Source organism: Leucoraja erinacea, chromosome 13, assembly GCF_028641065.1.
Source record: "Leucoraja erinacea ecotype New England chromosome 13, Leri_hhj_1, whole genome shotgun sequence".
NCBI classification, from domain to species: domain Eukaryota; kingdom Metazoa; phylum Chordata; class Chondrichthyes; order Rajiformes; family Rajidae; genus Leucoraja; species Leucoraja erinaceus.
Genome location: NC_073389.1, coordinates 45,802,565 through 45,817,370, shown reverse-complemented (window position 1 = coordinate 45,817,370; position 14,806 = coordinate 45,802,565). Strand labels below are relative to the sequence as shown.

The 14,806-nt window shown below is 44.5% G+C and overlaps 1 protein-coding gene across 2 annotated transcripts in view; it reads left to right on the top strand.

Moving 5' to 3' along the window:
- Nucleotides 1–14,806, top strand: part of LOC129702987 (interferon-induced GTP-binding protein Mx3-like) — a 56,742-nt gene that overhangs the window by 22,297 nt on the left and 19,639 nt on the right. For both annotated transcript variants that reach the window (XM_055645119.1, XM_055645120.1), the window contains 4 exons: nucleotides 7,158–7,356; nucleotides 8,043–8,121; nucleotides 9,282–9,404; nucleotides 10,577–10,721. In XM_055645119.1, coding sequence (XP_055501094.1) covers nucleotides 7,158–7,356; nucleotides 8,043–8,121; nucleotides 9,282–9,404; nucleotides 10,577–10,721 — 546 coding nt within the window. The remainder of the gene's footprint in view (nucleotides 1–7,157; nucleotides 7,357–8,042; nucleotides 8,122–9,281; nucleotides 9,405–10,576; nucleotides 10,722–14,806) is intronic.

The following is a 14,806-nucleotide window of genomic DNA, read 5'->3' as shown; positions in this document are numbered from 1 at the left end:
TCAGTACCCCGTTCCTGCCTTCTTCCCGTATCCCCTGCCTCCGCTATTTTTAAGAGCCCTATCTAGCTCTCTCTTGAAAGCATCCAGAGAACCTGCCTCCACCGCCCTCTGTGGCAGAGAATTCCAGTCTCACAGCTCTCTGTGAGAAAAAGTCTTTCCTCGTCTCCTTTCTAAATAGCTTACTCATTATTAAAATGTGGCCTCTGGTTCTGGTCTCCCCCAACATCGGGAACATGTTTCCTGCCTCTAGCATGTCCAAACCCTAACAATCTTATATGTTTCAATGAGATATCCTCTCATCCTTCTAAATGCCAGAGTGTACAAGCCCAGCTGCTCTATTCTCTCAGCATATGACAGTCCCGCCATCCTGGGAATTAACCTTGTAAACCTATGCTGCACTCCCTCAATAGCTAGAATGTCCTTCCTCAACTTAGGGGACCAAAACTGCACACAATACTCCAGGTGTGGTCTCACTAGGGCTCTGTACAACTGCAGAAGGACCTCTTTGCTCCTATATTCGATTCCTCTTGTTTTAAAGGCCAACATGCCATTTGCTTTCTTCACTGCCTGCTGTACCTGCATGCTTACTTTCATAGACTGATGAACAAGGACCCCTAGATCCCGTTGTACTTCCCCTTTTCCCAACTTGACGCCATTTAGATAGTTATCTGCCTTCCTGATTTTGCTACCAAAGTGGATAACCTCACATTTATCCGAATTAAACTTCATCTGGCATGCATCTGCGCCCACCCCCAACCTGTCCAAGCTACCCTGCATTCTCATAGCATCCTCCTCACAGTTCGCACTGCCACCCAGCTTTGTGTCATCTGCAAATTTGCTAATGTTACTTTGAATCCCTTCATCCAAATCATTGATGTATATTTTAAATAGCTGCGGTTCCAGCACCGAGCCTTGCGGTACCCCACTAGTCACTGCCTGCCATTCTGAAAGGGACCTGTTAATCCCGACTCTTTTGTTTCCTGTCTGCCAATTGCTTCTCTATCCATGTCAGCACTCTACCCCCAATACCATAGAAACATAGAAATTAGGTGCAGGAGTAGGCCATTCGGCCCTTCGAGCCTGCACCTCCATTCAATATGATCATGGCTGATCATCCAACTCAGTATCCCGTACCTGCCTTCTCTCCATACTCTCTGATCCCCTTAGCCACAAGGGTCACATCTAACTCCCTCTTAAATATAGCCAATGAACTGGCCTCAACTACCCTCTGTGGCAGAGAGTTCCAGAGATTCACCACTCTTTGTGTGAAAAAAGTTCTCCTCATCTCGGTTTTAAAGGATTTCCCCCTTATCCTTAAGCTGTGACCCCTTGTCCTGGACTTCCCCAACATCGGGAACAATCTTCCTGCATCTAGCCTGTCCAACCCCTTAAGAATTTTGTAAGTTTCTATAAGATCCCCTCTCAATCTCCTAAACTCTAGAGAGTATAAACCAAGTCTATCCAGTCTTTCTTCATAAGACAGTCCTGACATCCCAGGAATCAGTCTGGTGAACCTTCTCTGCACTCCCTCTATGGCAATAATGTCCTTCCTCAGATTTGGAGACCAAAACTGCACGCAATACTCCAGGTGTGGTCTCACCAAGACCCTATACAACTGCAGTAGAACCTCCCTGCTCCTATACTCAAATCCTCTTGCTATGAAAGCCAACATGCCATTCGCTTTCTTTACTGCCTGCTGCACCTGCATGCCTACCTTCAATGACCGGTGTACCATGACACCCAGGTCTCGCTGCATCTCCCCCTTTCCCAATCGGCCACCGTTTAGATAATAATCTGCTTTCCCGTTTTTGCCACCAAAATGGATAACCTCACATTTATCCACATTAAACTGCATCTGCCAAACATTTGCCCACTCACCCAGCCTATCCAAGTCACCTTGCAGTCTCCTAGCATCCTCCTCACACCTAACACTGCCCCCCAGCTTAGTGTCATCCGCAAACTTGGAGATATTGCCTTCAATTCCCTCATCCAGATCATTAATATATATTGTAAATAGCTGGGGTCCCAGTACTGAGCCTTGCGGTACCCCACTAGTCACTGCCTGCCATTGTGAAAAGGACCCGTTTACTCCTACTCTTTGCTTCCTGTTTGCCAGCCAGTTCTCTATCCACATCAATACTGAACCCCCAATGCCATGTGCTTTAAGTTTGTATACTAATCTCTTATGTGGGACCTTGTCGAAAGCCTTCTGGAAGTCCAGATACACCACATCCACTGGTTCTTCCCTATCCACGCTACTAGTTACATCCTCGAAAAATTCTATAAGATTCGTCAGACATGATTTACCTTTCGTAAATCCATGCTGACTTTGTCCAATGATTTCACCACTTTCCAAATGTGCTGCTATCCCATCTTTAATAACTGACTCTAGCAGTTTCCCCACTACCGATGTTAGGCTAACTGGTCTGTAATTCCCCGTTTTCTCTCTCCCTCCCTTCTTAAAAAGTGGGGTTACGTTTGCTACCCGCCAATCCTCTGGAACTACTCCAGAATCTAAAGAGTTTTGAAAGATTATTACTAATGCATCCACTATTTCTGGAGCTACTTCCTTAAGTACTCTGGGATGCAGCCTATCTGGCCCTGGGGATTTATCGGCCTTTAATCCATTCAATTTACCCAACACCACTTCCCGACTAACCTGGATTTCACTCAATTCCTCCACCTCCTTTGACCCGCGGGCCCCTGCTATTTCCGGCAGATCATTTATGTCTTCCTTAGTGAAGACGGAACCAAAGTAGTTATTTAATTGGTCCGCCATATCCTGGTTCCCCATGATCAACTCACCTGTTTCTGACTGCAAGGGACCTACATTTGTTTTAACTAATCTCTTTCTTTTCACATATCTATAAAAACTTTTGCAGTCAGTTTTTATGTTCACTGCCAGTTTTCTTTCATAATCCATTTTTCCTTTTCTAATAAACCCTTCGTCCTCCTCTGCTGGTCTCTGAATTTCTCCCAGTCCTTCGGTATGCTGCTTTTTCTGGCTAATTTGTACGCATCATCCTTTGCTTTGATACTATCCCTGATTTCCCTTGTTATCCATGGATGCACTACCTTCCCTGATTTATTCTTTTGCCAAACTGGGATGAACAATTTTTGTAGTTCATCCATGCAGTCTTTAAATGCCTTCCATTGCATATCCACCGTCAACCCTTTTAGAATTAATTGCCAGTCAATCTTGGCCAATTCACATCTCATACCCTCAAAGTTACCTTTCTTTAAGTTCAAAACCATTGTTTCTGAATTAACAATGTCACTCTCCATCCTAATGAAGAACTCAACCATATTATGGTCACTCTTGCCCAAGGGGCCACGCACAACAAGACTACTAACTAACCCTTCCTCATTACTCAATACCCAGTCTAAAATAGCCAGCTCTCTCGTTGGTTCCTCTACATGTTGGTTTAGATAACTATCCCGTATACATTCCAAGAAATCCTCTTCCTCAGCACCCCTGCCAGTTTGATTCACCCAATCTATATGTAGATTGAAGTCACCCATTATAACTGCTTTGCCTTTGTCGCAAGCATTTCTAATTTCCTGTTTGATGCCATCCCCAACTTCACTACTACTGTTAGGTGGCCTGTACACAACACCCACCAGCGTTTTCTGCCCCTTATTGTTTCGCAGCTCTACCCATACCGATTCCACATCCTCCAAACTAATGTCCTTCCTTTCCATTGCGTTAATCTCCTCTCTAACCAGCAACACTCCTCTCTAACCAGCAACACTACCCCACCTCCTTTTCCTTTCTCTCTATCCCTCCTGAATATTGAATATCCCGGGATGTTCAGCTCCCAGCCTTGGTCACCCTGGAGCCATGTCTCCGTGATCCCAACTATATCATAATCATTAATGGCTATCTGCACGTTCAACTCATCCACCTTATTACGAATACTCCTTGCATTGAGACACAAAGCCTTCAGGCTTGTTTTTACAACGCTCTTACCCCTTATACAATTATGTTGAAAAGTGAAAAGTGGACACTACCATGTGCCCTAATTTTGCCCACTAATCTCTTATGTGGGACCTTATCAAATGCTTTCTGAAAGTCCAGGTACACTACATCCACTGGCTCCCCCTTGCCCATTTTCCTAGTTACATCTTCAAAAAATTCCAGAAGATTAGTCAAGCATGATTTCCCCTTCTTAAATCCATGCTGACTCGGACCGATCCTGTTACTGCTATCCAAATGTGCGGCTATTTCATCTTTTATTATTGACTCCAGCATCTTTCCCACCTCCAATGTCAGGCTAACTGGTCCATAATTCCCTGTTTTCTCTCCAGCCTTTCTTAAAAAGTGGGATAACATTAGCTACCCTCCAATCCACAGGAACTGATCCTGAGTCTATAGAACATTGGAAATTTATCACCAATGCATCCACGATTTCTAGAGCCACTTCCTTAAGTACCCTGAGATGCAGACCATCAGGCCCTGGGGATTTATCAGCCTTCAGTCCCATCAGTCTATCCAACACCATTTCCTGCCCAATGTGGTTTTCATTCAGTTCCGCTGTCACCCCAGGTCCTCTGGCCACTACTATATCAGGAAGATTGTTTGTGTACTCCTTAGTGAAGACAGATCCAAAGTACCTGTTCAACTCATCTGCCATTTTCTTGTTCCCTATAATAAATTCACCTTTTTCGGTCTTCAAGGGTCCAACTTTGGTCTTAACTATTTTATTCCTCTTCACATACCTAAAGAAGCTTTTACTATCCTGCTTTATATTCTTGGCTAGCTTACCTTCGTACCTCATCTTTTCTCCCCGTATTGTTTTTTTAGTTATCTTCTGTTGTTCTTTAAACATTACCCAATCCTCTTGCTTCCTGCTCATCTTTGCTACGTTGTACTTCTTCGCTTTAATTTTTATACTGTCCCTGACGTCCCTTGTCAGCCATGGTCGCCCCTTTCTCCATTTGAAATCTTTCTTCCTCCTAGGAATGAACTGATCCTGCACCTTCTGTATTATTCCTAGAAATATCTGCCATTTTTGTTCCACTGTCATCCCTGCTAGTGTATCTTTCCAGTCAACTTTGGCCAGCCCCTCCCTCATGGCCCCATAGTCCCCTTCATTCAACTGTAACACTGACACCTCAAATCTACCCTTCTCCCTCTCCAATTGTAGATTAAACCTGACTATGTTGTTGTCACTACCTTCTAATGGCTCATTAACCTCGAGGTCCTTTATCAAATCCTGTTCATTACATAACACCAAATCCAGAATTGCCTTCTCACTGGTAGGCTCCAATACAAGCTGTTCTAAGAATCCATCATGAACGCACCCTACAAAGTTCCTTTCTTGAGGTCCAGTACCAACCTGATTTTCCCAGTCTACCTGCATGTTGAAATCTCCCATAACAACCACAGCATTACTTTTGCTACATGCCAATTTTAACTCCTGATTCAACTTGCGTCCTATGTCCAGGCTACTGTTTGGGGGCCTGTAGATTAGTCCCATTAGGGTCTTTTTACCCTTACAATTCCTTAGTTCTATCCATTCTGACTCCACATCTCCTGTTTCAATGACACCCCTTGCAAGGGACTGAATTTCATTCCTCACCAACAGAGCAACCCCACCCCCTCTGCACACCTGTCTGTCTTTTTGAGATGCTGCCTGTCCTGCTGAGTTACTCCAGAGTTACTCCAGTATTTGTTCTATCTTTGGTATAAACCAGCAGTTCTCCAACACAACCCTATTTCCTGAACAGTTTTATTGCCCTCAACTTAGTGTACAACACCCAATGTTTATTTTAACTAAACTATCTGTGCTGTGGAAGGTAGACAATAGTGCTGGAGAAACTCAGCGGGTGCAGCAGCATCTATGGAGTGAAGGAAATAGGCAACGTTTTGGGCCAAAACCCTCTTCAGACTCGTCTCCGCCTGCCTCTACCTGTTCGTGCCCTACCAAACTCATTTCCACATACTAGTCTATAGCTGTGCTGTGGAATGTAAACACCATGATAAATCTATTTACTGCCTCACTGACATCCTTGGGTACCATGCGTTGGCCATTTTTACCATCATATGTCCCCCGTCTGTAAGCTCTAGGGTTGAACACGTTACAAGCTATTCATTTTCTCCGATACAGTCTCAGTGTACTTCGGCTATACACTTGTACTGTATCTGATACGCTAATCTAAAATGTATCTTTTAAGTTTAGAGATACACTACCTAGTCCACGCCGACCAGCGATCCCCATGCATTAACACTACCCTGCACACACTAGGGACAATTTACATTTATACAAAGCCATTTAACCTACAAATCTGTACATCCTTGGGGTGTGGGAGGATACCGAAGATCTCGGAGAAAACCCACGCGGTCACAGGGAGAACATACAAACTCTATATTGACAGCATCCGAAAGCGAATGGCATGTTGGCCTTCATAACAAGAGCAAAGAGGTCCTTCTGCAGTTATATAGAGCCCTAGTGAGACCACACCTGGAATATTGTGTGCAGTTTTGACCCCTAATTTGAGAAAGGACATTCTTGCTATTGAGGGAGTGCAGAGTAGGTTTAGAGACTTCATTCTCGGGATGGCGGGACTGTCATATGCTGAGAGAATGGAGTGGCTGGGCTTGTATACTCTGGAGTTTAGAAGGATGAGAGGGAATCTTATTGAAACATATAAGATTACTAAGAGTTTGGACATTCTAGAGGAAGAAAAAATGTTCCCGATGTTGTGGGAGTCCAGAACCAGGGACCACAATTTAAGAATAAGGGATAAGCCATTTAGAACGGGGATGAGGAAACAGTACTTCACACAGAAAGTTGTGAGTCCGTGGAATTCTCTGCCTCAGAGGGCGGGGGAGACCTTTCCTCTGGATAGTTTCAAGAGAGCTAGATAGGGCTCTTAAAGATAGCGGAGTCATGGGATATGGGGAGAAGGCAGGAAAGCGGTACCGATTAGGGATGATCAGCCCTGATCACATTGAATGGCTGTGCCGGCTCGAAGGGCCGAATGGTCTACTCCTGCACCTGTTGCCTATTGTCTATCAAACTCAGATCTTTGGTGCTGTAAGGCAGCTGTGCCACCGTGCTGCCCTATTTTTCAAAATTTCCGGCACCACCACCACTAATCAGTAGCAGCAAATTAATTCCATCATCTTTCCCTTTTTACTTTTAAATTTGAAGGTATTTTGACCAAACCTGACCTGGTGGACAAAGGAACAGAGAAGAACATAGTTGACATTGTGCAGAACCTGACAGTAGAGCTGGCGAAGGGGTACATGATCGTTAAGTGTCGTGGCCAGAACGACATCAATCAAAATATATCACTGGTGGATGCAATCGCCAAGGAAAAAGCATTTTTTGAAGACCACGAACAATTTGGGTAAATGGTGAAGACTTGTTTTCCATTAAGTGAAGTGTAGATGGCAGATCGTGTAAACGGTAGACACCTGACATGCTTAGTACTTCCCAGTTACATGTGCAAACGACCTTCACATCAACCTGCACCAAATAGTCACCTTGCAGTCCCAGAACAACATGCGCCATTGAGTCAAATTTCCCATTGTTTAGTTAAGAGATACAGTGAGGAAAAAGGCCCTTCGGCCCCCTGTGTCTGCACTGACCAGCGATCCCTGCATGTTAGCGCTGTCCTACACACACTAGGGACAATCTTTGGAGTGTGGGTGAAAACCAATGAAGGTCACTGGGAGAACGTACAAACGCCGTACAGAAAAGCACCCGTAGTCGGGGTCAAACCTGGGTCTCATAAGGTCATAAATGATAGGAGCATCAAGCCTACTCCACCATTCAATGATGGCTGATCTATCTCTTTCTCCTAACCTGATTCTCCTGCTTTTTCCCCATAATCCCTGACACCCAGCGGGTCTCTGGCGCTGCAAGGCAGCAACTCTATCACTGCGCCACAGTGCCGCCCTTGGAAGTTCGCTTTGCATCAACTTTGCATCGCGTTGTTTTCCGTGTAAAATTGTTTGATTGGTATTTTGTCATTATCCCGCAATGCTTCAACATTGACCAAGGTATTCTTTTTTTCACAATTTTAATAACAAGACCACTTTTGGACGACGGAAAGGCAGGCATCTCAAATTTGGCCGTTCGGCTTACAAAGGAACTTGTCAACCACATTATTGTAAGTTTTACTTTGTAAAAACAACCTCCATTTTCTTAGACATTGGGTTTGTAGTGATCAGCTGCATTTTAAAGTAATTTAGCAATGTACGTCTTGAGGCCTGTCAGTAATTTGGGGATATATAGAATCGGTTTTAATTAACTCTAGCGCTCTTGGGAAATTCTCCGGGATAAACTGCAGTCACATTTTTGGTGTTGTGACCTGGAAACCTGAAATCCCGAGCTCAGGTGCTGTCTGAATGAAGTTAACATCTTCTCCCTGTGACCTCGTGGGTTTCCTCTGGCTGCTCCAGTTTCCTCCCACATCCCAAAGACGGGCACGCATGGGTTAATCTGTCTCTGGAAATTGCCCCCAGTGTGTGGGGAGTGGATGAGAAAGTGAGATAACGTGGAAGTAGTGTGGACGGGTGGTCGATGGTCGGCGTAGACACGGTGGGCCAAAGGGCCTGTTCCCGTGCTGTATCTCTAAACTCAACTAAACATAGTTCCTTGGTCAGCACTGAGATATTGTTGCTGTCCAAAGATGCCATCTTTCAAATGAGATCTTAAAACAAGTGGACAGGTTCACAGGTGAGTTACAGTAAGTATTATACTCCAAAGTTTAGTTTAATTTAGTGATACAGCATGGAAACCGGCCCCTTGGCCCACTGAGTCCGCACCAACCGGCGATCTCCCCAAATTAACACTCGTACACAAACACTGGGAAAATTTTACATTTATACCAAGCCAATTAACCTACAAACCTTTACGTCTTTGGAGCGTGGGAGGAAACTTAAGATCTCAGAGAAAAACCCAGGCAGATCACAGGGAGAATGTACAAACTCCGTACAGACAGCACCCATGGTCCGGATCGACCCCGTGTCCCTGGTGCAACTCTACCACCGTGTTGCCCTAAGTTCTGGACAGCATTTATCCCTCAGTTCCAATAGATTGCTGATGCGCGATAATGGTTGTTTTGTTTCTTCTGAATTTTTGTTTTGTTTTCAATCTTTGTTCAAATGTACTGCATTGACATTTTAAACTCTCTGGGTTTGCTCTTGACCGTGGAAAGCTCTGTAATAGGTACTTGGGATCATGGAATAAGCTGGGAAGTAAACTGCAGGGGTGATCACTAGAATAGACACTCAAAATAGTGACTCTTGCTTAATCTGTCTTTTCAAGAAATCATTGCCTCAGTTGCGAAATGAAATAGAAACCAAGCTGAACCAGTCGATGCAATCCCTCAATAGGTACGGCATCGCTGCCCCCACTTCTTACTCCGAGCAAATAACATTCTTAATCGAGGTAAGGCCCTCTCTGTTTCATGGCTGTGTTTAGTCTGCTTTGTTCCACAGCAACAGTAAGCGAGGCTGGAACAGTGCCTGCCATTTCATCCCCCTGTGTCGAAGGGCAGGTTCGCTGCCAAAAGTTACATTTCAGGTCTAATTTCAAACCTGAGGAGTCACTGGAATGAACTGAATTCAAAGTGGGTTTCTTTGAGATTTCCCCCACGTCCCCTCCCCCAGCCTTCTAAACTCCAGCGAGTACAGGCCCAGAGCCTTCAAACACTAACATTTGGTCACACAAGTTCAACGTTCTGCCCCTGCATGTGGTCCAAGCTGATGGCGACGAAGGCTCTGATAATGCAGCCCTTCGCCTTCCCGTCTAGATCACTCTCAGACCCTCTCCACATCCACTATCCAAGCATTTCACTATTCGGTAAGTTTCAATGAGGTTGCCCCTCATCCTTCTTCATTCCAGCAAGTACAGGCCCAGTGCCTGGAAAACATGGATAGGTGATGTTTTGGATCAGAACCCAAGGGGAGACCCAAAGTACTAAGTAACTCATGGGTTGGACAGCATCCCTGGAAAATGTGGATAAATGATGTTCTGGGTTGAGACCCAAGGGTCCCAACCCAAAGCGTCACCTGTCCACGTTCTCCACAGATGCTGCCTGACCCGCTGAGTTACTCCAGCATTTTGTGTCTTTCCTTGGTAAAACAGCATCTGCAGTTACATAGAAACATAGAAAATAGGTGCAGGAGTAGGCCATTCGGCCCTACGAGCCTGCACCGCCATTCGATTTGATCATGGCTGATCATCCAACTCAGCATCCCATCCCTGCCTTCTCTCCATACCCCTTGATCCCTTTAGCCACAAGGGCCACATCTAACTCCCTCTTAAATATAGCCAATGAACTGGCCTCAACTTCTTTCTGTGGCAGAGAATTCCACAGATTCACCACTCTCTGTGTAAAAAATGATTTTCTCATCTCGGTCCTAAAAGACTTCCCTCTTATCCTTAAACTGTGACCCCTTGTTCTGGACTTCCCCAACATCGGGAATAATCTTCCTGCATCTAGCCTGTCCAACCCCTTAAGTTCCTCGTTTCTACCAAAAGGTGACCGTTTCTATTGGTTAATGCTTTTCTGCATGCGTGTGCTGGTAACTTCACAAACCTTGTGATTTAATTGCCAGAAAATCAACAACTTCAGCAGCCACATAAAAATTCTGACCATGGGGGAGGAACCTCAGGACATGGTAGATGGCGAGAGGTACATCACCGTAGTACGAAATGAGTTTTGTGAATGGAACACATTCCTGAACGAACGTGTATCAAAATGTGAGCATAAATATATATTGATTGACTGATGCTTTATTGTCACATGTACTTGGCACAGTGAGATTCTTCGTTTACATACCGTAGAAGTATGCAAGAGTCGCCACGTGAAGAGGGCGCCAACAATGTTGCAGAAGTATTCAATATGTCCCTCTTCCTTCTCCCCCCTCTCCCCCCACCCAGTCCCTCTGTTCTCAGCGGGGCCCCCATGCCGAGTCCCTCTTTGTTCTTGGCAGCCCTCCAACGCCGGGTCCTTTTTGGTTCGCATCCTCCACCGACCGCTGGCACTCATGCGGGCAACGGATTTCCAACGAACACTCACTCTCTCCAATGGCCCCTCTCGCTCTCCAACAGCCCATCTCACTTGTCAACGCCACTTCCCAATCTGCTGGCGGTCCTGGTTGGCTACGCGGACCGACGTCACAGCCCATTCCAGCGATTATTTAGTAATATATTGTAATATATAATTTACACTTAAGATTATGAAAGAACATTTTTTTTAAATGAAGACTGCAAAAAAAATGCAAAATGCAATTATGAAAAAAAACAAATTCATGATAGTGCAAGCTCTGTGATGTTCTGTTGTCAAGGTAGGATTAGAGCAGTGATGATGTTTTGGATCAGAACCCAAGGGGAGACCCAAAGTACTAAGTAACTCATGGGTTGGACAGCATCGCTGGAAAATGTGGATAAATGATGTTCTGGGAGCCTGATAGTTACAAGAATGTAGCTGAACCTAGTAGTGCGCCATTTAGACAATAGACAATAGGTGTAGGGGTAGGCCATTCAGCCATTCGAGCCAGCACTGCCACCGGTTCCTGCCGTTTCATCGTATCCCTGACTCGGCTTTCTTTAAGAGCTCTATCCAACTCTCTCTTGAAAGCAGACAGAGAATTGGCCTCCACCGCCTTCTGAGGTAGAGAATTCCACAGATTCACAACCCTCAGTGTGAAAAAGCTTTACCTCATTTATTTAACCTTTATTTAACCAGGAGAAGTCTCATTGAGATTAAACATCTCTTTTACAAGAGTCCTGGCCAAGACAGGCAGCAGCACAGTTCCACAGTTACAGACAATAATTAAAAAACAACAGAGAACATATAAATAGTCACAGTCAGAACATCATCAAACAAAGCATGTACAGACAGAAGAGCCCGCTTCAACATCATTAAGAAGGGATTTAAATCTGTTTATAGAAACCAGCTCCTTAAGTTTCAGTTCATTCTGCAGCTGGTTCCATGCGCAGGAAGCAGCATAACTAAATGCCCTTTTCCTCAGTTCAGTACGGACTTTAGGTACAATTAGTAAGACCAAGTCCTCAGAGCGGAGCTGATAAGTTCCTGTGCTTTTTCGCTCATAATCGTTCTAAATGGCTTACCCCTTATTCTTAAACCGTGGCCCCTGGTTCTGAACTCCCCCAACATCGGGTACATGTTTCCTGCGCCTTAAGTGTCCAAACCTTTAATAATCTTCTATTTCAATAAGATTCCCTCTCATCCCAACTTCCAGAGTATACAAGCCCAGCCGTTCAATTCTATCAACAAATGACAGTCCCGCCATCCCGGGAATTAACCTCGTGAACCTACGCTGCACTCCTTCTATAGCAAGAATGTCCTTCCTCAAATTTGGAGACCAAAACTGCACACAATACTCCAGGTGTGGCCTCACTAGGGCCCAGTACAAATGCACAAGGACCTCTTTGCTCCCGTACTCAACTCCTCATGTTATGAAGGCCAACATGCCATTCGCTTTCTTCGCTGCCTGCTGTACCTGCATGCTTAATTTTAGTGACTGATGAACAAGGAGCCCTAGATCTCGCAGTACTTCCCCTTTTCCCAATTTGACACCATTTAGATAGTAATCTTCCTTCGCGTTTTTGCTAACAAAGTGGATAACCTCACATTTATCCACATTAAACTGCATCTGCCCACTCAACCAACCTGTCCAAGTCACCCTGCATCCTCATATCATCCTCCTCACAGTTCACGCTGCCACCCAGCTTTGTGTCATCTGCAAATTTGCTAATGTTATTCTGGATCCCTTCATCTAAATTATTAATATATATTGTAAATAGCTGCGGTCCCAGCACTTGGCCTTGAGGTACCCCACTTGTCACTGCCAGCCATTCTGACAGGGACCCGTTAATCCCTATGCTTTGGTTCCTGTCTGCCAACCAATTTTCTATCCATGTCAGTACCCTACCCCTAATACCATGTGCTCTAATTTTGCCCACTAATCTCCGATGATAAGGTATCAAATGCTTTCTGAAAGTCCAGGTACACTGCATCTATTGGCTCTCCCTTGTCCATTTACCTGGTTACATCCTCAAAATATTCCAGAAGATTAGTCAAGCATGATTTATTCGTAAATTCTTCATAATGACTTCGTAAATCCTTCGTAATGACTCTTCTTAAATCCATGCTGAATCCGGTTACTGTTATCCAAATGTGCAACTATTTCATCTTTTATGATTGACTCCAGCATCTTCCCCACCACCGATGTCAGGCTAACTGGTTTATAATTCCCTGTTTTCTCTTTCCTGCCTTTCTTAAAAAGTGGGATAACATTAGCTACCCTCCAATCCACAGGAACTGATCCCGAATCTATTGAACATTGGAAAATTGGATCACCGATGCGTCTATGATTTCGAGAGCCATTTCCTTAAGTACCCTGTGATGCAGACCATCAGGCCCTGGGGATTTATTAGCCTTCAGTCCCATCAGTCAACCCAACACCATTTTCTGCCTAATGTGAATTTCCTTCAGTTCCTCCGTCACCCTCGATCCTCTGGCCACCAGTACACCAGGGAGATTGTTTGTGTCTTCCTTCATGAAGATGAATCCAAAGTACCTATTCAACTCATCTGCCATTTCCTTGTTCCCCAGAATAAATTCACCTGTTTCTGTCTTCAAGGGTCCAACTTGGTCTTAACTAAGTTTTTCCTCTTCATATACCTAAAGAAGCTTTTACTATCCTCCTTTATATTCTTAGCTAGCTTACCTTTGTACCTCATCTTTTCTCCCTGTGTTGCCTTTTTAGTTATCTACTGTTGCTCTTTAAAAATGTTACGATACTCTGGCTTCCCGCTCATCTTTGCTATGTTATACTTCTCATATTATACTGTCCCTGATTTCCCTTGTCACGGTTGCCCCTTACTCCCCTTGGAATCTTTCTTCCTCTTTGGAAGGAACTGATCCTGCACCTTCTGTATTACTTCCAGAAATATCCGCCATTGTTGTTCCACTGTGATCCCTGCTAGGATATCTTTCCAGTCAATTTTGGCCAGCTCCTCCCTCATGGCCTTCCCTTTGTTCAACTGATACTTACCATTTTTCCATCTCCCTCTCAAATTATTGTTTAAAACATCATATTATGGTCACTACCTCTAAATGGCTCCTTTACCTCGAGTTCCCTTATCATATCTGGTTCATTACACAACACAAATTGCCTTCTCCCTGGTAGGCTTCAGTACAAGCTGCTCTAAGAATCCATCACAGAGGCACTCCACAAACTCCCTTTCTTGGGGTCCAGTACCAACCTGATTTTCCCAGTCTGCTTACATGTTGAAAACTCTCATAACAACCGTAGCATTACCTTTAAGACATGCCAATTTTAACTCTTGATTCATCTTGCACCCTATATCCAGGCTACTGTTTGGGGGCCTGTAGATAACTTCCATTAGGGTCTTTTTACCCGTCCAATTTATCAGTTCTATCCATACTGACTCTAGATCTCCTGATTCTATGTCACCCCTCGCAAGGGACTGAATTTTATTCCTCACCAACAGAGCTTCCCCACCCTCTCTGCCCACCTGTCTGTCTTTTCAATAGTACGCATACCCTTGAATATTCAGTTCCCAGCCCTGGTCCTCTTGAAGCCATGTCTCGGTAATTCCCACAACATAATACCTGCCAATTTCTAACTGAGCCTCAAGCTCATCCTCTTTATTTCTTATATTTCACACATTCATATACAACACTTTAACTTCAGTATTCACCTCCTCTCTCACACTTACTCTCTCATCCCTTCTCGAACCTTCCTTCCCAATAATTTGGTAATTTTTCCTGTACTCACTTCCCCTTTAACACC